This window comes from Quercus lobata, chromosome 10, assembly GCF_001633185.2.
Source record: "Quercus lobata isolate SW786 chromosome 10, ValleyOak3.0 Primary Assembly, whole genome shotgun sequence".
In the NCBI taxonomy this organism is placed as follows: domain Eukaryota; kingdom Viridiplantae; phylum Streptophyta; class Magnoliopsida; order Fagales; family Fagaceae; genus Quercus; species Quercus lobata.
Genome location: NC_044913.1, coordinates 61,598,997 through 61,616,580, shown reverse-complemented (window position 1 = coordinate 61,616,580; position 17,584 = coordinate 61,598,997). Strand labels below are relative to the sequence as shown.

At 38.3% G+C, this 17,584-nt stretch overlaps 1 protein-coding gene across 1 annotated transcript; it reads right to left on the bottom strand.

Moving 5' to 3' along the window:
- Positions 1–955: 955 nt before the first annotated feature.
- Positions 956–2,094, bottom strand: LOC115962439 (zinc finger BED domain-containing protein RICESLEEPER 1-like). The gene is made up of 2 exons (XM_031081276.1): positions 1,206–2,094; positions 956–1,098 (listed from the first exon to the last, which is right to left on the bottom strand). The coding sequence occupies exons 1-2, from the start codon at positions 2,092–2,094 to the stop codon at positions 977–979; spliced, it is 1,011 nt and encodes a 336-aa protein (XP_030937136.1). The 3' UTR covers positions 956–976.
- Between the last annotated feature and the right edge of the window lie 15,490 nt (positions 2,095–17,584).

Here is a 17,584-nt window from a genome sequence, read left to right as displayed (position 1 = left end):
TTACAACATTGTTTTGAAACGTGACAACTAACTAAATTTTTTGATATTTAATGTTATTTGGAAAAAAAATTCAGGTTTCATCTACGTTATCAACTCAATCCCCAAATATAAACCACAACATGTTCAAAGAGAGTGCATGAAGATATTTTACATTACAAAGAAAGTTAAAGAGGCTCTCAACAATAATCTATCAAAAGCTCAGATCCTCCCAAAATATGAGGAATCTTAACATCTTATTGTTTGAGATCAACTGAAGATTAGGAATGGCAACGGGTCGGGTTCGGGCCGGGTTTTTCCATATCCGGACCCGACCCGCGGGGCAAGGCCCGTAATCCGGACCTGGTCCGTTTAGGGTACCGGATTTTTTTCCGGGGCCCAGACCCGCCCCAACCGGGCCCCGCGGGCCCCGTTTAGGAATTGGGCCCAATTCGTGGCCCAATCAAAAAAAAAAAAGTAAGCCCAAATTTATTTTTGCCTACATTAAGCCTGCATTTTTGGGCCCAATAAAAAAAAAAATTAAGCCCAAATTTATTTTCCTACATTAAGCCTGCATTTTTGGGCCCAATCCACAAAAAAAAAAAAAAAAATTTAAGCCCAAATTTGTTTTTGCCTACATTAAGCCTGCATATTCTAGTGCAATTCAAGCCTAAATAATATGGCCCAAATGCCAATAAATAACATGGCTCAAATGCCAAATCATAAGCTACTAATAATAAATCAATAAATCACCTGTTAATTATAAATCAATAAACCAATAAACTATAACTAATATCATAATCATAATCACTAGCTAAACATAAAAATAAAATAAATCCAACAAGTTTAAGAAATTCTCATCAAAAGTCCAACGAGTCCAAGAAATTAAAAAGCTACAAAATAAATCCCACAAGGCCACAAGTTTAGAATAATTACATACCAACAAATTAATTCAACAAGTCCAAGAAATTAAAAAAACTACTAAATTAATACAAAATATTTAATCTTCATCAACTGTTATGCAACTCCCATCAATTGTGGCACAACTCCCATCATCTTCATTTGGCTCCCCATCATTAAGAATGGATTGAAATGTACTATCTCCAGGTATAATTGAAGAACCTACAACAACAATGAATTAAAAAATGTAATAAATCTCATCAAATTGTAACTAGCAAATATAAAAACACAATTTTGATTTTATAAATAAAAATTAGACAATTGCTAACCGTTGATTTCACTCCATAACCAATTCTGAGCACACATCATTGCCTCTATAGTCTTGGGATGTAGCCTACTGCGGTGTGGACTTAAAAGTCTCCCACTAGTGCTAAAGGCAGCTTCTGAAGCAACAGTTGTGACGGGAATAGCTAAAATATCTCTTGCAATCCTTTGTAAAGTAGGATACTTGAGACCATTATTTTTCCACCATGCCAAAATATCGAAGTCTTCACTCCTCTTCAACACTCCCTCATCAATGAAATGATCAAATTCCATTCTACCACTCCCATGTTTCTTTGAACTACTTGAACTATTGTTCACAAACCCATCAAACCTTGACATTGACCCAATCAACCTAAATTTTATTTGTGCCACTTGATTTGAAGTACTTGCAGGCATATGAGAACTTCCTTCATTATCTACAGGAGACTCATCTACATCTCCATACTCATCAAGCAAATCATAACAAAGATTCTTAATTTTTTCAATCTCCAAATCAGAATTAACACCATAAATGCTAGGATAATAAAACTCCAATAACTTCATCTTATATCTTGGATCTAAGATAACAGAAACAGCCATAACAACACTAACATTAGCCCAATAAGAATTAAATTTAGCAAGCATGCTTTCGGCCATCGTACTTATCATCTCACTTGAAGACAAACTCCATTCATTCAATGCAATTTTCAACTCACACACCAAAGAAAAATACATATTAGTTGTGGGGTACTTACGACCAGAGAAAAACTCAGTCACACTATAAAACAACTCCAACCTCCCACAAATATCTTTGGCTACCTCCCAATCATGATCATATGGCAAACAAGTATAAGATGTTTCACGTTTAGCCAAACGCGAGAAAACATCTTTATAAATCAATGCAGTAGAAAGCATTAAGTAAGTTGAATTCCATCGAGTTTTACAATCTAAAACTTACTCTTTGGTGCATTAAACACGCAATTGACGTGCATTTTCTTCAAATTTTTGTCTCCTCTTTGGTGATCCAGTCCAATAAATCACACTATCACGAATCCTTTCAATACCATCACCAATAAGAGACAACCCATCTTGAACAATCAAATTCAAAATATGTGCAGCACATCTCATATGCAACATAGACCCACCCAACATAAGAGAACTAGTATCAAGCTTATTCAAGAGAAGTCTTATCATGGCATCATTAGTACTACAATTATCTACGGTTATTGTGGACAACTTCCTATCAATATTCCACTCTAAAAAGCAATCAACAAGGACATCGGCAAGAACATCTTTCGTGTGTGGAGAAGGAACATAAACAAACCTAGAAAAATAATAGGAATAATTATAACATAACTAAATAAACATTCAATTTAACATAACTCAATAAACATTCTAAATGTAAAATCTTTAACATTCAATTTATAGATAAAAAAATTACCTTAAAACCCGGCTTTGCAACGTCCAAGCATGATCAATGAAATGAGCGGTAATGACCATAAACCCTCTCTTTTTGTTACTTGAAGTCCACATATCAGTTGTAATTGCCATCCTACTTCCATTCTTGTCCGTGATCTTCAAAGCTTTCTCCCTCTCATTATCATAGATTTTAAAAATGTCACTCTTCAAAGTATTTCTAGTGACAAGTTTAAACATCGGTTGAAGATCCGTCACAAATTCTCTAAACCCAATGTGATCCACCATTGAAAGGGGATATTCATGTAAGATGACCATTCGAGCAAGCTTATTCCTAACTCTAGCTTGATCAAATTGATAATTACCTAAACTCATAGTTCCATCCACCTTATTTTGTTGTTTAATTAAGACTTGTTGTCTTATATCTTTAAACTTCATCCGTGGACATCTTGCTAGATGATTACGCAAATGGGTTGTACCTTGGCTTGAATCACCCAAGTAAAGTTTGCCACAATGATGGCATTGGGCTTTAACTTTTCCTTCAACTTTCTTCCTTGTAAAATGAGCCCAAACATCTGAAGTGGTCTTTCTTTTTTTACTTGCATCCAAGTCCTCATTTGTAGGCTCTTGCTCTCTCTCTTCCTCTGTCCCTGGACTTCCTCGACTCCCTTCTTGTTCCTCTACCTCTAAGTCCACCACCGGGGATTTCGGACTCCTAATTGATTCAAAAGTTTGGAGGTTAGAATCAAAACAAATTTATTATTACACATACTTATTAATTAATAGGCACAAATTCATAATTACACAAATTCACAAATTAAACATGATTAACAACAAATTCAAACACTTACTCATTGTTTGATGGACATAAAGGTGATGGTGATCCTGAAGGTGAGCTGCCAGGCGACAATGGTGAGGGTGATCGTGAAAATGGCGAAGGAGACCGCATAGTTTGCAAGGGACAACGTCCGGTTCTTAAAGGAGAGCCACTTGGCGAGGAAGAATCAGATTTGTTTGTGTTTATGTTTGTGTCTTCCATCTCCGTTTTAGGCTCTACATTCCCAACAAACACAAAAAACAATATTTCACTACCATATTTCACACTTAGTTTCACAAGAAATGCAAGTTAACAAAGTTTCTCAGCAACTTTCCATACTTACCAAGTTTCTCAGCAACTTGGGGAAAGAAATGTTCACCCAATGGTAATTCAAGTAGCATGGTATCAAAAGTTTCAATGCAATCTAAAGCATCACTATAACAGCCACGGAAAACAGAGCAAGCTCAACTATTACAAATCCATGAAATCAAATACACGCAATTTGCATAAACAAAGCAATAATCAACACCAACTGCCGCAACCTCTCCAAAGCATAATAATAAGAATGACACATCAGTTCTGATCCAAAGGAACCAAAACCACAAACTAAATATTTGATTCTATTTTTTTGGATAATTCAACATTTGCTTTACTAAATCAAAAATCACAAGTTATATTGCAACTGTTATATGTGAAGATTTTGAATATTTGACCTACCACTCAGTGCACCAACCAAAAACACATATAAATAACCAGAAGTTAAATGTGAAGAAATAAAATTAGCAATGCACCACCAGATCATAGTAATCAGAAAGATCATTACACAGTTCCAGCAAGGTGTAGATTTTGTTTGCATTTGTAATAAATGCAGGAGGATGGGAACACTAAGGTTCAAACTTAACACAAACAAAAACACTTGCTCTAGCATACTAATTTCATCAAAAAAGTTAATGGGGCCATACTAATTTCTTGTACATAATGGTGAAGTTTTCTAGTTATTTAGATCATTTAATGGGTTACACAACTCTTATATGCCAGATAACCAAGTGAAAATTATAAATTCAACACATTTTTTTACAAAATAAGTAAAGATGTAGATCACTTTGTTTCACTGATTCAAACAAAGTCTATTGTCATGCTTCATAGATTTGTTTAAACAGATTGGATCTATAACTAGCATGATTATTATACATAAATAAGAGTTTAAATTCATCAACTCCAACAGGCACCACCCTATCATAGTCTCTCCCTATAAATATATAAAGGGCTTACATCACAGTTGTGGGATGAGGGAACAATATCCTCAAGCTTCTTCCCATTGAAGATGTCAATAGCAACAAAGTGACACTTTGGAAATTACATCAATATCATACACAACAAACACATTATGGAAATTACAAAATGCAAACACAATTCGAAGCAAAATAGAAGAGGAAAAAAAAATAATTTGAATAGAAAGAAAGGAAATAGAGCGGCATTGTTGTGTGGAAGGACGAACCTTCTTGCAGGTGATTGCTTCAAATCCAAGATCCTCAGTGATTGCGGTTGGAGTAGGTGATGAAACCGAAAGTCCTGATCGGCGATCTTGAAGCAGGCGACGACGTTCGGATCGGATCCAGAGACGCGAACGGCTGCCGTAACCAGGAGTAGAGAGAGGGTAGCCGGAGCCAGAGGCTTGTGAGGGTCGGACTGAGGGACTGAGGTACTGAGGGACGGACTGTACCAGAGACGCTGAGGGACGGAGTGTGGGAGTGAGGGTTGTGAGGGTCGGACTGAGGGACGGAGGCTTGTGAGGGTCGGACTGAGGGACGGAGGCGTGAGGGAGTGTCGGAGTGTGGTGTGGGACGGCGACGTGAAGGTGTGGGAGTGAGGGTGATGGACTGTCGGACTGAGTAGGGAGGGAGGCTGCTGAGTGCTGAAGAGTGAAAGAGTGAAGAAAGTTAGGGTTAGATTAAGGTGTATATATATATGGGGGGTAGTTTTGTAATTTTAGGTTCCGGGTTTTTACACGGGTCGGGTTTCGGGCCGGGTCTCGGGTTTTTTAATTAAAACCCGGACCCGACCCGGACCCGCTTCGGATTTTTTTTTGGAAACCCATACCCGACCCTATTTCTAATCGGACCGGGTAAAATCCGGCCCATTAGGGTCGGGCCGGACCGGGTACCCGCGGATCGGGCAAAAATTGCCATCCCTACTGAAGATCCTCCAACAATTGTCGCACATGACAAGTTTCTCTTTCCCTTCAACCAATCTAGCCGGGTTTCCAACAGCTGTAGTCTTAGGAGGCACCTCCTTTAGAACCACTGGCCCTGCACCAATTTTAGCCCCTTCTCCAATTCTTATACTACCCAAAACCTTAGTTCCAAGCCCACCGGTCCTTTATTTGGACTTGGGCTCAGCAATTACTTTTGGTTTTCAACCCATATAGTCTTTTTTTTCCCCTTTTCTGGGCTCAGCCCATTTACTTAGTTCAAAACAATTTCAAATTGTACGTGTTAAGAAAGCAAAATTGTGTAATTGTGTGCAATTGTACATGAAATATTGTGTGCAATTGTACATGAAATGAGCAGAATTGGCCTACAACATTTTGGAAGGACTATTGAAAATACAAGCAAAATCTGAAGTATGAAATGAAAAGAACATAATCTAATCTAACATTTTCTCAATAGGGTAGTCAGCTAAAATTTGCATTTGCAGAACAACAGCACAGTGGTGAATAAGTCTGTTAAAAAAAAAAAATTAATAATAATAATAATAATAATAATAATATTAAAATTTAAAAAAAAAAAAAAAAAAAAAAAACAGCACAATGCTGAATAGAGGAAGAGGACAATGCAATTGAGCTGCTGAAATAAGTTGGAGGATGGATAGAAAAGTAATCTTATTGGCTTTTGGTGGGCCCTATTGATACTTCAAACTCCCATTTTCTCTTGAAAACAAATAATCTTTTTTTTTTTGTCTTTTTTTTTATAGGAAAAACATTTTCATTTTCTATCCACCCACTTTTCAACCTAACCAAACAAAGCCAGTCCAGTTATTAATGAAATTGAAGAGATTGTCCCATGGCTAGACTCAAGTATAGGTCCATAGAGAAAGATTAAGGTTTGCCTAAAAGGAGAATCTGGCATGATGAAAAAAAATTTAATCAAACTAAATTTTGGTCAAGAAACTAAAGTAGGTGTTAATAAAATGAAATCAATAATTGATAACTTTAGTTTTGCTAGGCATATTTTGATTCCCTGCTATGGGTAAATCAAGTGGACTCAACTTTGGTTGGAAAATGACATTGATATAGAAGTAACGGCCCAAAACTAACATTTCATCCATATTCTAGTATTCAGGGTTCATGAATCATGTTCGATTAGCCACTAAAAATTGTCATTGCATGACATTTCAGCAACAAACAATTGAGCATATCAATGTCGATTTTGATATTAGATTGAAAATGAAAGAATTCAAAACAATTGCCGTCACATTTTAACTATTGTTAAATAGCCTCTTACACATATATAATCATTTTACAAACTGATCGATATAAAGAATTCAACAAAATATATATATATATATATATATATACATACATACATATATATATATAGTTGTCACAAAAAATTAATTACATAAAAGATTCCAAATTGGTGGACCTTGTGGAACTAATAGTGATGCCAGTAGAAAATTCATATATGAACAAGGACTTACTAGCCTAGGATTTAGTGGCAATAGATTCACGTGGTCAAACTTTAGCTGGGGAAAGTGAAAACATAACATTACGGGAAAAAAAAAAAAAAAAATTATGACCAATAGACCAAAGGTTGGAAGAAAGGTAAAGTTACAAATTGGTCTAGTCCTCATGAGATTCTTGGTTTTCCCCAACCAACTCTTCACCCAAATTTGTTCATATCAACCAGATTATTAGCACGGTCATAAATTAACTCCACTTCTACCTTAAACAAACAATTCACCAACATGCCAAGAGCCTAGTAGCTCAACTAGCACTTTTTTTTTTAATAAGAAAAGGTAACGAATTTTATTATAGGATTATACATACATCCATGACTTTACTGATACTGTTACTTCAACAAAGTTTTATGCTGGTATGGTTAGAGACTAGTGGCTCCTCACAAGCTTGATATCCCATCTCCAGCTAAATCATTCCTACTGTAAAGGGAACAAGGAAGCAGAGTTTTTAACAAAGCTTGGATACACTTAGGGTTTGACTTTTATTAGGCATAGCTCTCCTCCACTTAGGGCCAATTGCCTTGAATTCGTCGAATTCATACTCAAAGTTGCCCCCATTCCAGCTTCCTCCTTGTACGTCTGCTAGTAATTATAATAAATTGTTCCTCCAGCTGGAAACAATAGACATTGTCTCAATTGCATTTTCCTGCACATGATAACAATATAATCATGTGACAAAGCAAGGAAGAAAGAGAAAAAGTTAGTTTTGGGAAAACAGAATAGAGGAATGATGAAATATGAGTATATAAGAATGATAATCGGTTTTAAAAGCATGCTCAAAACAATCTTGAGAAGATCCAAATAGAGTCCTCAATGTCCAAAGCTCCTTTCATCCGTGATTAATGGCACCAAAGACAGTGAGAGGTCATTACAGGGCATGGTTGGTCATTAACTGTCTAGTGTTGCCCAAAAAAGATATCATCCAAGCACTTCGAAGGCATGTTACTACTAATCTGCTCTGTTAAAAGAAAAAAAGATAGCGAAGCATGCATCACATCTAGCCTTTTCTAAATCATTATGGAAGTCATCAGAATGTATGAACAACATGGTGGCTTAAACCACTTATATCAGTACTGATCATAAAATCCCAACAATCCCTTCTCTTCAAGTTCAGGAGCTTAGTCTCCTCGAATTGACTAAGTAGTCTAAGTTATCTTTCAATTATCTTGGCTCATATCAAAAACCTTATCAGAATATTGTATTTTTAAATGTCCTAATAGAGATAGGTACAAATGATTTTTAGTGAAATGCTTATGAGGACAACCAACAAGTAAAAAGACTTAACTATAGATGTACACCGCATGATCCAATAAGCTGTTGAAGTCATTTGATAGAAGAAACTATTCCATAAGCACAGGAAAATCCATGGCCTCACCTATTGGTTTGCTGGAAGTGTTGTCATGTATAATATACTGATCAAAACATGTAAATAATGTACAATATGGTTCAAGTTGACTGACAACTAGATATTTCTGAGGGGAGAGAGAGAAAACTCAAGACAACAAAATCAACATGGTTTTATTGCAATCTTCAAGAAATCTAATTACAAGCAATATGGCATATCTAAAGTCATAACTTGATCTCAGAAAAAAATGCAATCAGGGTCTAGCTCAATTTGAGTTGAATCTCAAGATTATGGGGTACAGTAAATTGGAATTTAAGTTCATGCACAATTCTAATCAGGACAAACTAAATAAATAAATGTCATTGATTACTTCTCAACATTAAAAATTAACTTAAAACATAATTTATGATATTAACAAAATATAATGGACTTTAAAATTCCAGGTTCACTTAATGATAATGTTAAAAGCCACAGTCATACATTCAGCGTTTCTTCCCATAAGTTACACATACACCTAAGGGTGAACGTGATACAATAAAATGACTTTTGAAATATGTACAAAGAAAGAGCCCTAATTATTAGAAAACTAGCAAGTCAAAAATTTTTTTTTGATAGGTAATAAGACTTTTATTAAAAAAATTGAACATCATGTTCACGATGGTGAACACTTTGAACAATGAAACAAATACAAGAAGATCAAGAGCTAAAAGAAATAGAAGCTAAAAAATCAGCTACAACAGTACAATTCGTACACCCCCAAATACGAGCCCAAAGAAACAGAGTACGAAAAAGTAAACATTTTAGATGTTCCAAAGTTCTCGCCTTGTCTTCAAAAATGCGGGCATTACGTTCCTGCCATACTAACCACATTAAACATGCCGGGACCATGTTCCAAATGATTGAAAGATGCTTTCCAAACCAGTTTCTCCAAATAAAGAAAAAAGATTTCACTGACCTTGGCATTACCCATTGAATCTCAAACACTGCAAAAACTTCACACCATAAGGCATGAGAGAACTTACAGTGAAGAAGAAGGCGGTTCACTGATTCCCCATCACAACAACACAAGCAACACCTATTAACCAAAAACTGACCTTTCTTAATAAGGTTGTCAATAGTGAGTATCCCATCATTAGCTGCTGTCCATAAGAAGAAAGACACCCGTTTAGGCACCTTAGTACGCCATATACATTCCCAAGGAAAGGCATCAGTGGTAGGACTAGATAGTAGCTTATAAAAAGAGCGCACATCAAAAACACCAGGTGTAGTCAATCTCCAGACCAGCTAATCCTCCCCCTCACCCCTCGGCATAGAGGAATAAATAAACTCAAAGAATGAGTAGACAATGGTTGCCTGCCAATCCTGAGGACCATGACGAAACAATAAATTCCAACTCCTACCTCCTTCTGAATTTGATACAACCAAGTCAGAGACCCATGCTTCTTTAGCAATAGAGCAATCATACATGGAAGGGAAGAGGTCCTTTAAAGGAGTAGGCCCATACCATGGGTCATGCCAAAAACTAACACGGCTGCCTTCCCCCACAGTAAACAAAATCTGGCTAAAGAACTTCCCTGTTCCTTCTTTAATACTCCTCCACATCCCACACCCGTGAGCACCTCTTACCCCTCTAGTGCACCAACCTCCTCTCGTCTCTCCATATTTGTCTGCTATAACCTGATGCCATAATCTATGATTTTCTTTCCCAAACCGCCACAACCACTTCCCAAGCAAAGCCTTGTTAAACAGCCCAACTCTCCGGATTCCCAAACCACCACATTCAACTGGCAAGCATACCTTATCCCAAGCAACTAAAGGATATTTAAAAACATCCTCTGAGGCCCCCCAAAGGAAATTCCTCTGAATTCTTTCAATTCTTGCAGCCACAGCCTGAGGGATAGTAAATAACGATAAAAAGTAGGTGGGAAGACTCGATAGGGTACTTTTTAACAAAATAAGCCTACCTCCTTTCGACAAATACAGCCTTTTCCATCCAGCCAACCGTTTCTCCATTTTTTCAATAATAGGATTCCAAATTGATGAATCCTTATAATGTGCCCCAAGAGGCATGCCCAAATATCTCATAGGCAGAGTGCCCACCTTGTAGCAAAGGATACGAGCCAAACCATTCAAATCCCCAACATCACCAATAGGAACAATCTCACTCTTGCCTACATTCACTTTTAGGCCTGTAATAGCTTCAAAGAAGATCAGCACCATCCGCACATATAATAACTGGTCACTAGAAGCATCACAAAACAGTATAGTGTCATCAGCAAAAAGAAGGTGAGAAATATGGATACCCCCATGTCTATGGGACCCCGCTTTAAATCCACAAAGAAAACCACCATTTTCTGTCCTCTTCAATAGTCTACTCAACACTTTCATAATCAGAAGAAATAGAAGTGGAGATAAAGGATCCCCTTGGCGAAGACCACGAGAACTACCAAAAAAGCCTGCAGGAGATCCATTAACCAAAACAGAGAATTTAACTGTAGAGATGCATGCCTTGATCCACCTACTCCACCTTGCCCCAAAGCCCATCCTTTCCATAAGGTAAAATAGTGCATTCCAGTTCACATGATCATAAGCCTTCTCAATGTCCAGCTTTATTATCACACCTGGAATACCACTCTTCAACCTGCTGTCTAAGCATTCATTAGCAACAAGAACTGAATCAAGGATTTGTCTCCCTCTCACAAAAGAGTTTTGAGAGTCGGATATCAGTTTATCCAAAACTCCTCGAAGCCTATGAGCCAACACCTTAGCCAACAGTTTATAAAGGCTGCCCACAAGACTAATAGGGCGAAAGTCTTTGATATTTACTGCATTAGTCTTCTTGGGGATCAAACAAAGAAACGTGGCATTAAGAGATTTCTCAAAAACACACTGACTGTGAAAATCTTTGAAGAAAGCCAATATATCCCCTTCTAAAACACTCCAGCATTTCTGAAAGAATGCCATAGTAAACCCATCTGGCCCAGGGGCCTTATCGCCTTCCGCCTCCTTAAGAGCCTCAAGAATCTCCTCCTTCTCAAACTCTCTCTCCAACATAGACCTCTCAGTTTCGTCTAGACAAGCGAACTCTAACCCATCAATAGTAGGTCTCCAAGTTTCTAGTTCCTGATATAATCTCTTGTAAAAATCCACCACTTGATCCGTAACATCTGACTCCTCCTCAAAGAGAACGCCATCCACCTCCACTCCCCTAATCTGATTTGTTCACCTATGGGAATTGGCAATTCTATGAAAGAACCGTGTGTTGTTATCACCTTCCTTGATAAAAAGAGCCTTGGATTTCTGCCTCCAAGAAATCTCTTCCAGGGAAGCTAGAAAATCTATATCTGATTTAACCACCAACCTTCTAGCCCTATCCTCTTGAGTCAACACCTGCATCTCTTCTCTCAAGTCAATGTCTAAGAGCTCTGTCAAAAGACTCTTTTTCCTAAAAGCTACATCTCCAAAAACATTCTTGTTCCAATGCTTCAAATCCCTTTTAAGGGCTTTCAATTTACAAGCTAGAACATAACTTGGAGGTCCTATGAAATGATAACCATTCCACCAATGACGAACCAGATCCACAAAACCCTCCACTTTTAACCACATATTTTCAAATCTAAAAGGCCTCTTCCCCCTCGACATACCACCAGCCTCTACTAGCAAAGGACAATGATCCGACACCACCCTGGGGAGAGTTCTTTGAGTCACATCTAAGAAATGCTCTTCCCAATCTGCTGTCATCAAAACTCTATCAAGTCTGGACATAGAAGGACTATCAGAGTCTCGAAACCAAGTATATTCACCTCCTACCAAAGGCAGATCAATCAGCGAATGTTTAGCAATGAAATCCGAGAATTTAAACATGGCTGGACTGAACGAGTTACAGCCAAGTCTCTCAGCCGGGTAACGGATAACATTGAAATCCCCCAACAAGCACCAAGCCCCAGCCCACCGTGATCTCACTGAGTCTAATTCTGCCCACATAGCATCCCTAAGACTTCCATCAGTCGGTCCATACACCCCTGAACAAATCCATTCAAAGCCATCTAACACACCCTTCAACACAACAGAAATTGAAAAACTTCCAACCACTGAATCTACTCTCTCAAAAACCCGTCTATCCCACATCAGAATAACACCCCCAGATGTATGTATGGCATCTAAAGCCCCCTAGTCTACAAAGGGACTACCCCAGAGACTTTTAACCAAGCTGGAATTTGTGCTGTCAAGTTTAGATTCTTGAACACATACGATATCACACTTCCATTCCCGTAAAAGATTCTTCACAACATCTCTCTTATGAGGATTATTCAAACCCCTCACATTCCATGACAGCATTTTTAAATTCATTTACCAACAAATAAACCCAAACTAGAGGATTTCAAACTGCCTCTAGAACTTCTACCAGAATGCCCATCGTAATTAATAGATGAAAACAAATTTCTTAACTCCCTCATACCCTTTTGGTTTGAATTGCTTACCCGACGAGTAGTAACAGCAGTTGCTTGCTACTCCCAAACCCTCTCAAGTTTTTGAAAGAAATCAATACACTGTCTCTCGCAACAATCAATTGGGAAACCCACATAGGTACCAAAATCTCTAATCATCCTGCTCACCCATTCTGAAGGCTCCAAAACCTCTTCCACTGAAATCCCATCCGAGCCATCATCCATAGAGACGAGATCAAGAGAACCATTTGGGTCCCACAGAGCCAGAGGTGTAATGACCTCAGGATTAACAGCCTCCTCACCCTTACCCGAAGGCAAAGAAGCATCCCAAATCAGTCTAGAAACCTCAGAGTCAACCGACCCACAACCCACCTCAGAAATAGGAACATTCAAGTCCGAAACCACCCTCACTTGGCTCTGAACCTGAACTGGACACCTAGAATTTTCAACGGTTGTCACACGAGCTCCAAGACCTGTATCGGCAACCAAAAACCCAGTCCCTTGGTCCACGTTTTGATCAGCGACAACAGGGGAGCATGCCGGTGCTCTATCGACACTCAAATCTGCCTCCACAACAGTGCCGTGAACAACTGACCCCGACTCACGATCGACGAGCTTCGAATCAGTCACGAGTGGGTCGCTCAGTTTCTCGCCGGAGCACTGGAACTCCCCTGACTCTTCCATGTGAGCCGGTTCCTCAACGGACTTCATATCGGCAACATGGAAGCCACCCAGTCCCTCGCCGGAGCTTGGGATCTCCCCTTTCTCGTCCTCATGTGTTCCCGATCCTTCCCCAGTCACCCACTAAAAAATTTGCAAGTCATCGGACCCATCACTTATACGAATATGACTTGAAATATCAAAAGAGGGCTGGCCCAACCCATTCTCACGATTGGTTTGGTGGGCTTGATTGGGTCGGCTAGCAATGCTGCAATGGGCTGTAATTTACCCCAGGAAACAGTCCGCTTACCCTCACCCACTAAGTCAATGGAAATTTTTAAACAAAAATGGGCCTGGGTCCATTTTAAATGACTTACACGGACAGGCCTACCAGCTATTGACACACTAGCAGATATTGTCTTTTTGGAAACATCATCAAATCCCCCCAAAGACTCAAACTGATTATGCTGACCAGTTATATTTGGAAGATGCTTCACCAACCGTAAATTACTCCCTTTATTATCGAGGCCATTTAATTTTTCCAAACTGGGGGTTTTTGCATGTCAACTGCTTTTTCAAACTCTCCGCCTCCGGCCACCACCCTTTCTACCGGTCCAGCAATCTTCTTCCCCAAAAAATAGTCACTTAGTCTTCTTCCAAACAAAGTCCAACCACTTATCTTGGTCCCCTCTGGAACTCGTAGGCAACCCCTTCTTGCACCATTGTGGTATTCAGAGATTTCCACAAATAAGCCGCCCTTGTTAAATCTACTGGCAACCTCCAAAAGTTTAGAATTCTCTCATAAACGTTTGAAAAAAGGTTGTTTTCGAAAGTTCCACTGATCTAGGTCTGTCAAGCAAGCAATAATCCAATCCAAACCCAAACGGCCTACCCTAATGGCGCCATGGAACTTACCCCGTCGTTCGTGAATAGCATAGGAATCTATCCTACCACCATTATAAGCTAAAGAAAAAACCTTTGAATCAATACGAAAAACAGCTGAAATCCTCTCTACCCCCCCTGACTGTGGTTTAGGCTTAGGCTTAGGCTGTTGAGGTTTAGGTGGCTGTGCAGGAGTAACGGTGGGCTTGGGTTGGAAGGTTGAGGGAAGTGAGACGTTTGGTGGCTGTGTGGGAGTAACGGTGGGCTTGGGTTGTAGGGTTGAGGGATGTGAAACGTTAACAGTATGGGAAGCTATGGGCAAGGGGGGTGGTGGTGGTCCTTGGCCAAATGTCGGCCAAAAAAATTGTGGTGGTGTGAAAAAAGGTAAAGGGGGGTGATAAGGGTTGTAGGGATGGCACGTTGGTAGGGATGTAATGAAGGTGTAAAATGGACATGTTGTGGTGGAGGGGGTTGTGGATATGGTGGTGGTGGTATAAGGGTGGGGTAAGGTGGTAGAGAGGTCATGGTAGTACCCATAAAACACACATGAAGAAAAGTATTTATCACAACAAGCGGTTACAAGTAAAGGAATCCCGGTACCTTATACTAACCTACAGTTGAACATGTCAAGTCAAAAATTTATTCTGAAGACAATGCAATAATAAGAAGAAGACCAGAATTTTTAAATACAAAACAACATTAATGGAATTGATTGAAACAAAAATTTGAAGGTCTACAAATGCTATGCAGCAAAATATGATGCACCACATGGAAATAGAAGTTTCCACCAAAAATGAAGGGATATCTCTATCATATAACTAGATATTTGGAAATAGCAGTTTATTAGAAAGTGGTGTTAAAGAAAAAAGAAAAGAAAAAAACAAGGACATGTGAGAGAACACACAATTTATTGTGATGTTACAAGGGCATTCTTGGACCACTCTGTGCCGAAGTACATGAACACTAATTGGGAAATGAAGGATAACCAGCGTTTGTAAATTGTATATGCCCAACAAATTTAGCAAATAGTATGGGAAATTGGAAGTAGAAAAAAGAACAAAGGAACATTGATAGGTTTTGTTGGAAGAGAGAAATCAAAAGAGAAGTAGACGAGAAATGAGGGAACTCACAAATTTCGATGACATAATTGCAATGGAATCAATTTAGAATTCCCTCTATTGTGATTCTTGGACCATCAACAATATTCCACTGATGGGCCACTCCCACTACTTCCATATCCATTTCAAAGCAAACAGTAAGAAAAAAAACATCTAGCTGTTCAGAATTCCTAGGATTCACATTGCTATAAGATCTCTTACCTCAATCACTCTGGCAAACTTTCATTCAACACCACATGGAAAGGGATCTCACTTCTTGCTTTGTTGGTAGGTGGTAGCAGCTCTTGTAACTGAACTTCAGTTTTTGAAGAGATGAAAAGTTTCCCCAACACATCTGGAAAGGCTCCAACATCATCACAAATTTAATGCCTCCAACAAAGGACATATAGGTGCCAAAGTTGGCCCAACAACTTAGATCAACAAAGAAGGTTAGGCTCCTGGCTTGTGGTATGTGAGGTATCCTTGGGATTTGAAAAGAATTCTCTGATACATCAGAAATTACTTTTGGCTCTTATATGTCAAATTGTCAAGTGCTACCTGTGGGTTACAAATATTGATACAATGACATCAACACTTGAAAACTACATCCATCAGAATATCAAGATGGAAAATATAATAAGTAACAGGTTTAAAGGATTTATAGGAAAACTGGAAAAGTGAGAGGGAAGAGAGGATAATTACCAAGAATGACATACTTATTGGATTGAATTTATAATTCATATATTAGACAAGAGGAGAAGATCTGAGTAAACTTACTAACTCTTATAAACTTCCTCTAGCTTGGGAGTATATTAAAAATCCATAATGTAATTAATTGTTTTCCAGCTGAACACAATAGATACGCCATCCCTAGTATCTGCACGTTAAGGCAACATATTGAACTCATTAAATAGAAAATAACCAAAAACAAAAACAAAAAGATTTAGGGAAACTGAAGAGAGAGAAAAAAATGGGAGCAATTACGAAAATATTCTTAGGTCGATATAAACTATAAAGTAAGCTATAAGAGAAGAAGAGAGGATGAGCTAGAAGAAAACTTACTGGACATCTGTCTTAACAATGTATATGATCTTCAAATTGCTTGTTTAATGCATTCATTGATGCAGAAATTTGGTTTATGGCAAATCTTGGACCACTCTGCACTGCTCCCCTTTGCACATTTTTCCTTTAATTAGGGGCAATGACAAATAAGTTCTTCTAATAAGGTGAGGCATTGCATGGCTCGTGTGCCGTGGGAAGATACATTTAGATCTTGCAATTGTGAAGACTCTATAGTTGAACAGTTGAAAGGTCCTAAACATTCAGGAAAAGCTTCCATTTCATCAAATTCCTCTGATTCAGAAACTAGAATTGGCTAGCTCTTATACCTTAAGAATTGCCAAGCGTGACCTGTGGATTAGAAATTTTGATATGTTGTCCAATGATGCAATGACATCAACACTTCAAAAATACATATTTAAGAATATCAAGATAGAAAAGATGCAATGATGTCAAAACTAATTACAAACTCACCTTTTTTTAATTTTTTTTGATAGGTAAAATTACAAACTCACCTTATAATTGTGCAGGTCTTGGAATTTGTTATTAGTATCAGAAGAAGAAATTTTTCTGAGCCATACTTTAGTTTCAGCAATATCATATTCTTTGTTTACCCTGTCTTGGGATTGGTCAAGAAGAGCAAGTCATGGTGGTTATTGATAAAGGGGTGCATTAAGGTTGACAAATTAATGCCCAAATAACAACATAATTAAGTTCATGGTAGTTAGTGATTCTTAATTTTCGATTTCATTTTAGCTTAAGTTTTGTTAACTTCTAAGAATGAGCTAACAACTATAAATATAATGCTAGGATTTTAAAATGCAACTAAAAAGTTAGATTTCTAGTAGATTGAGGAATTATAGGATAAGTTGTCCCCCACGGCCCTCCCCCCCCCCCCCCACCCCCACCCACCCACCCAAAAAAAAAAGATTATTAGTTGACA

Coding starts and splice junctions, on each gene's coding strand:
- LOC115962439 (XM_031081276.1), bottom strand. CDS start 2,094: ATGCTTTCTACTGCATTGATTTATAAAGATGTTTTCTCGCGTTTGGCT. Junction 1,099..1,205: donor GTTATGGAGTGAAATCAACG/GTTAGCAATTGT, acceptor TTGTTGTTGTAG/GTTCTTCAATTATACCTGGA.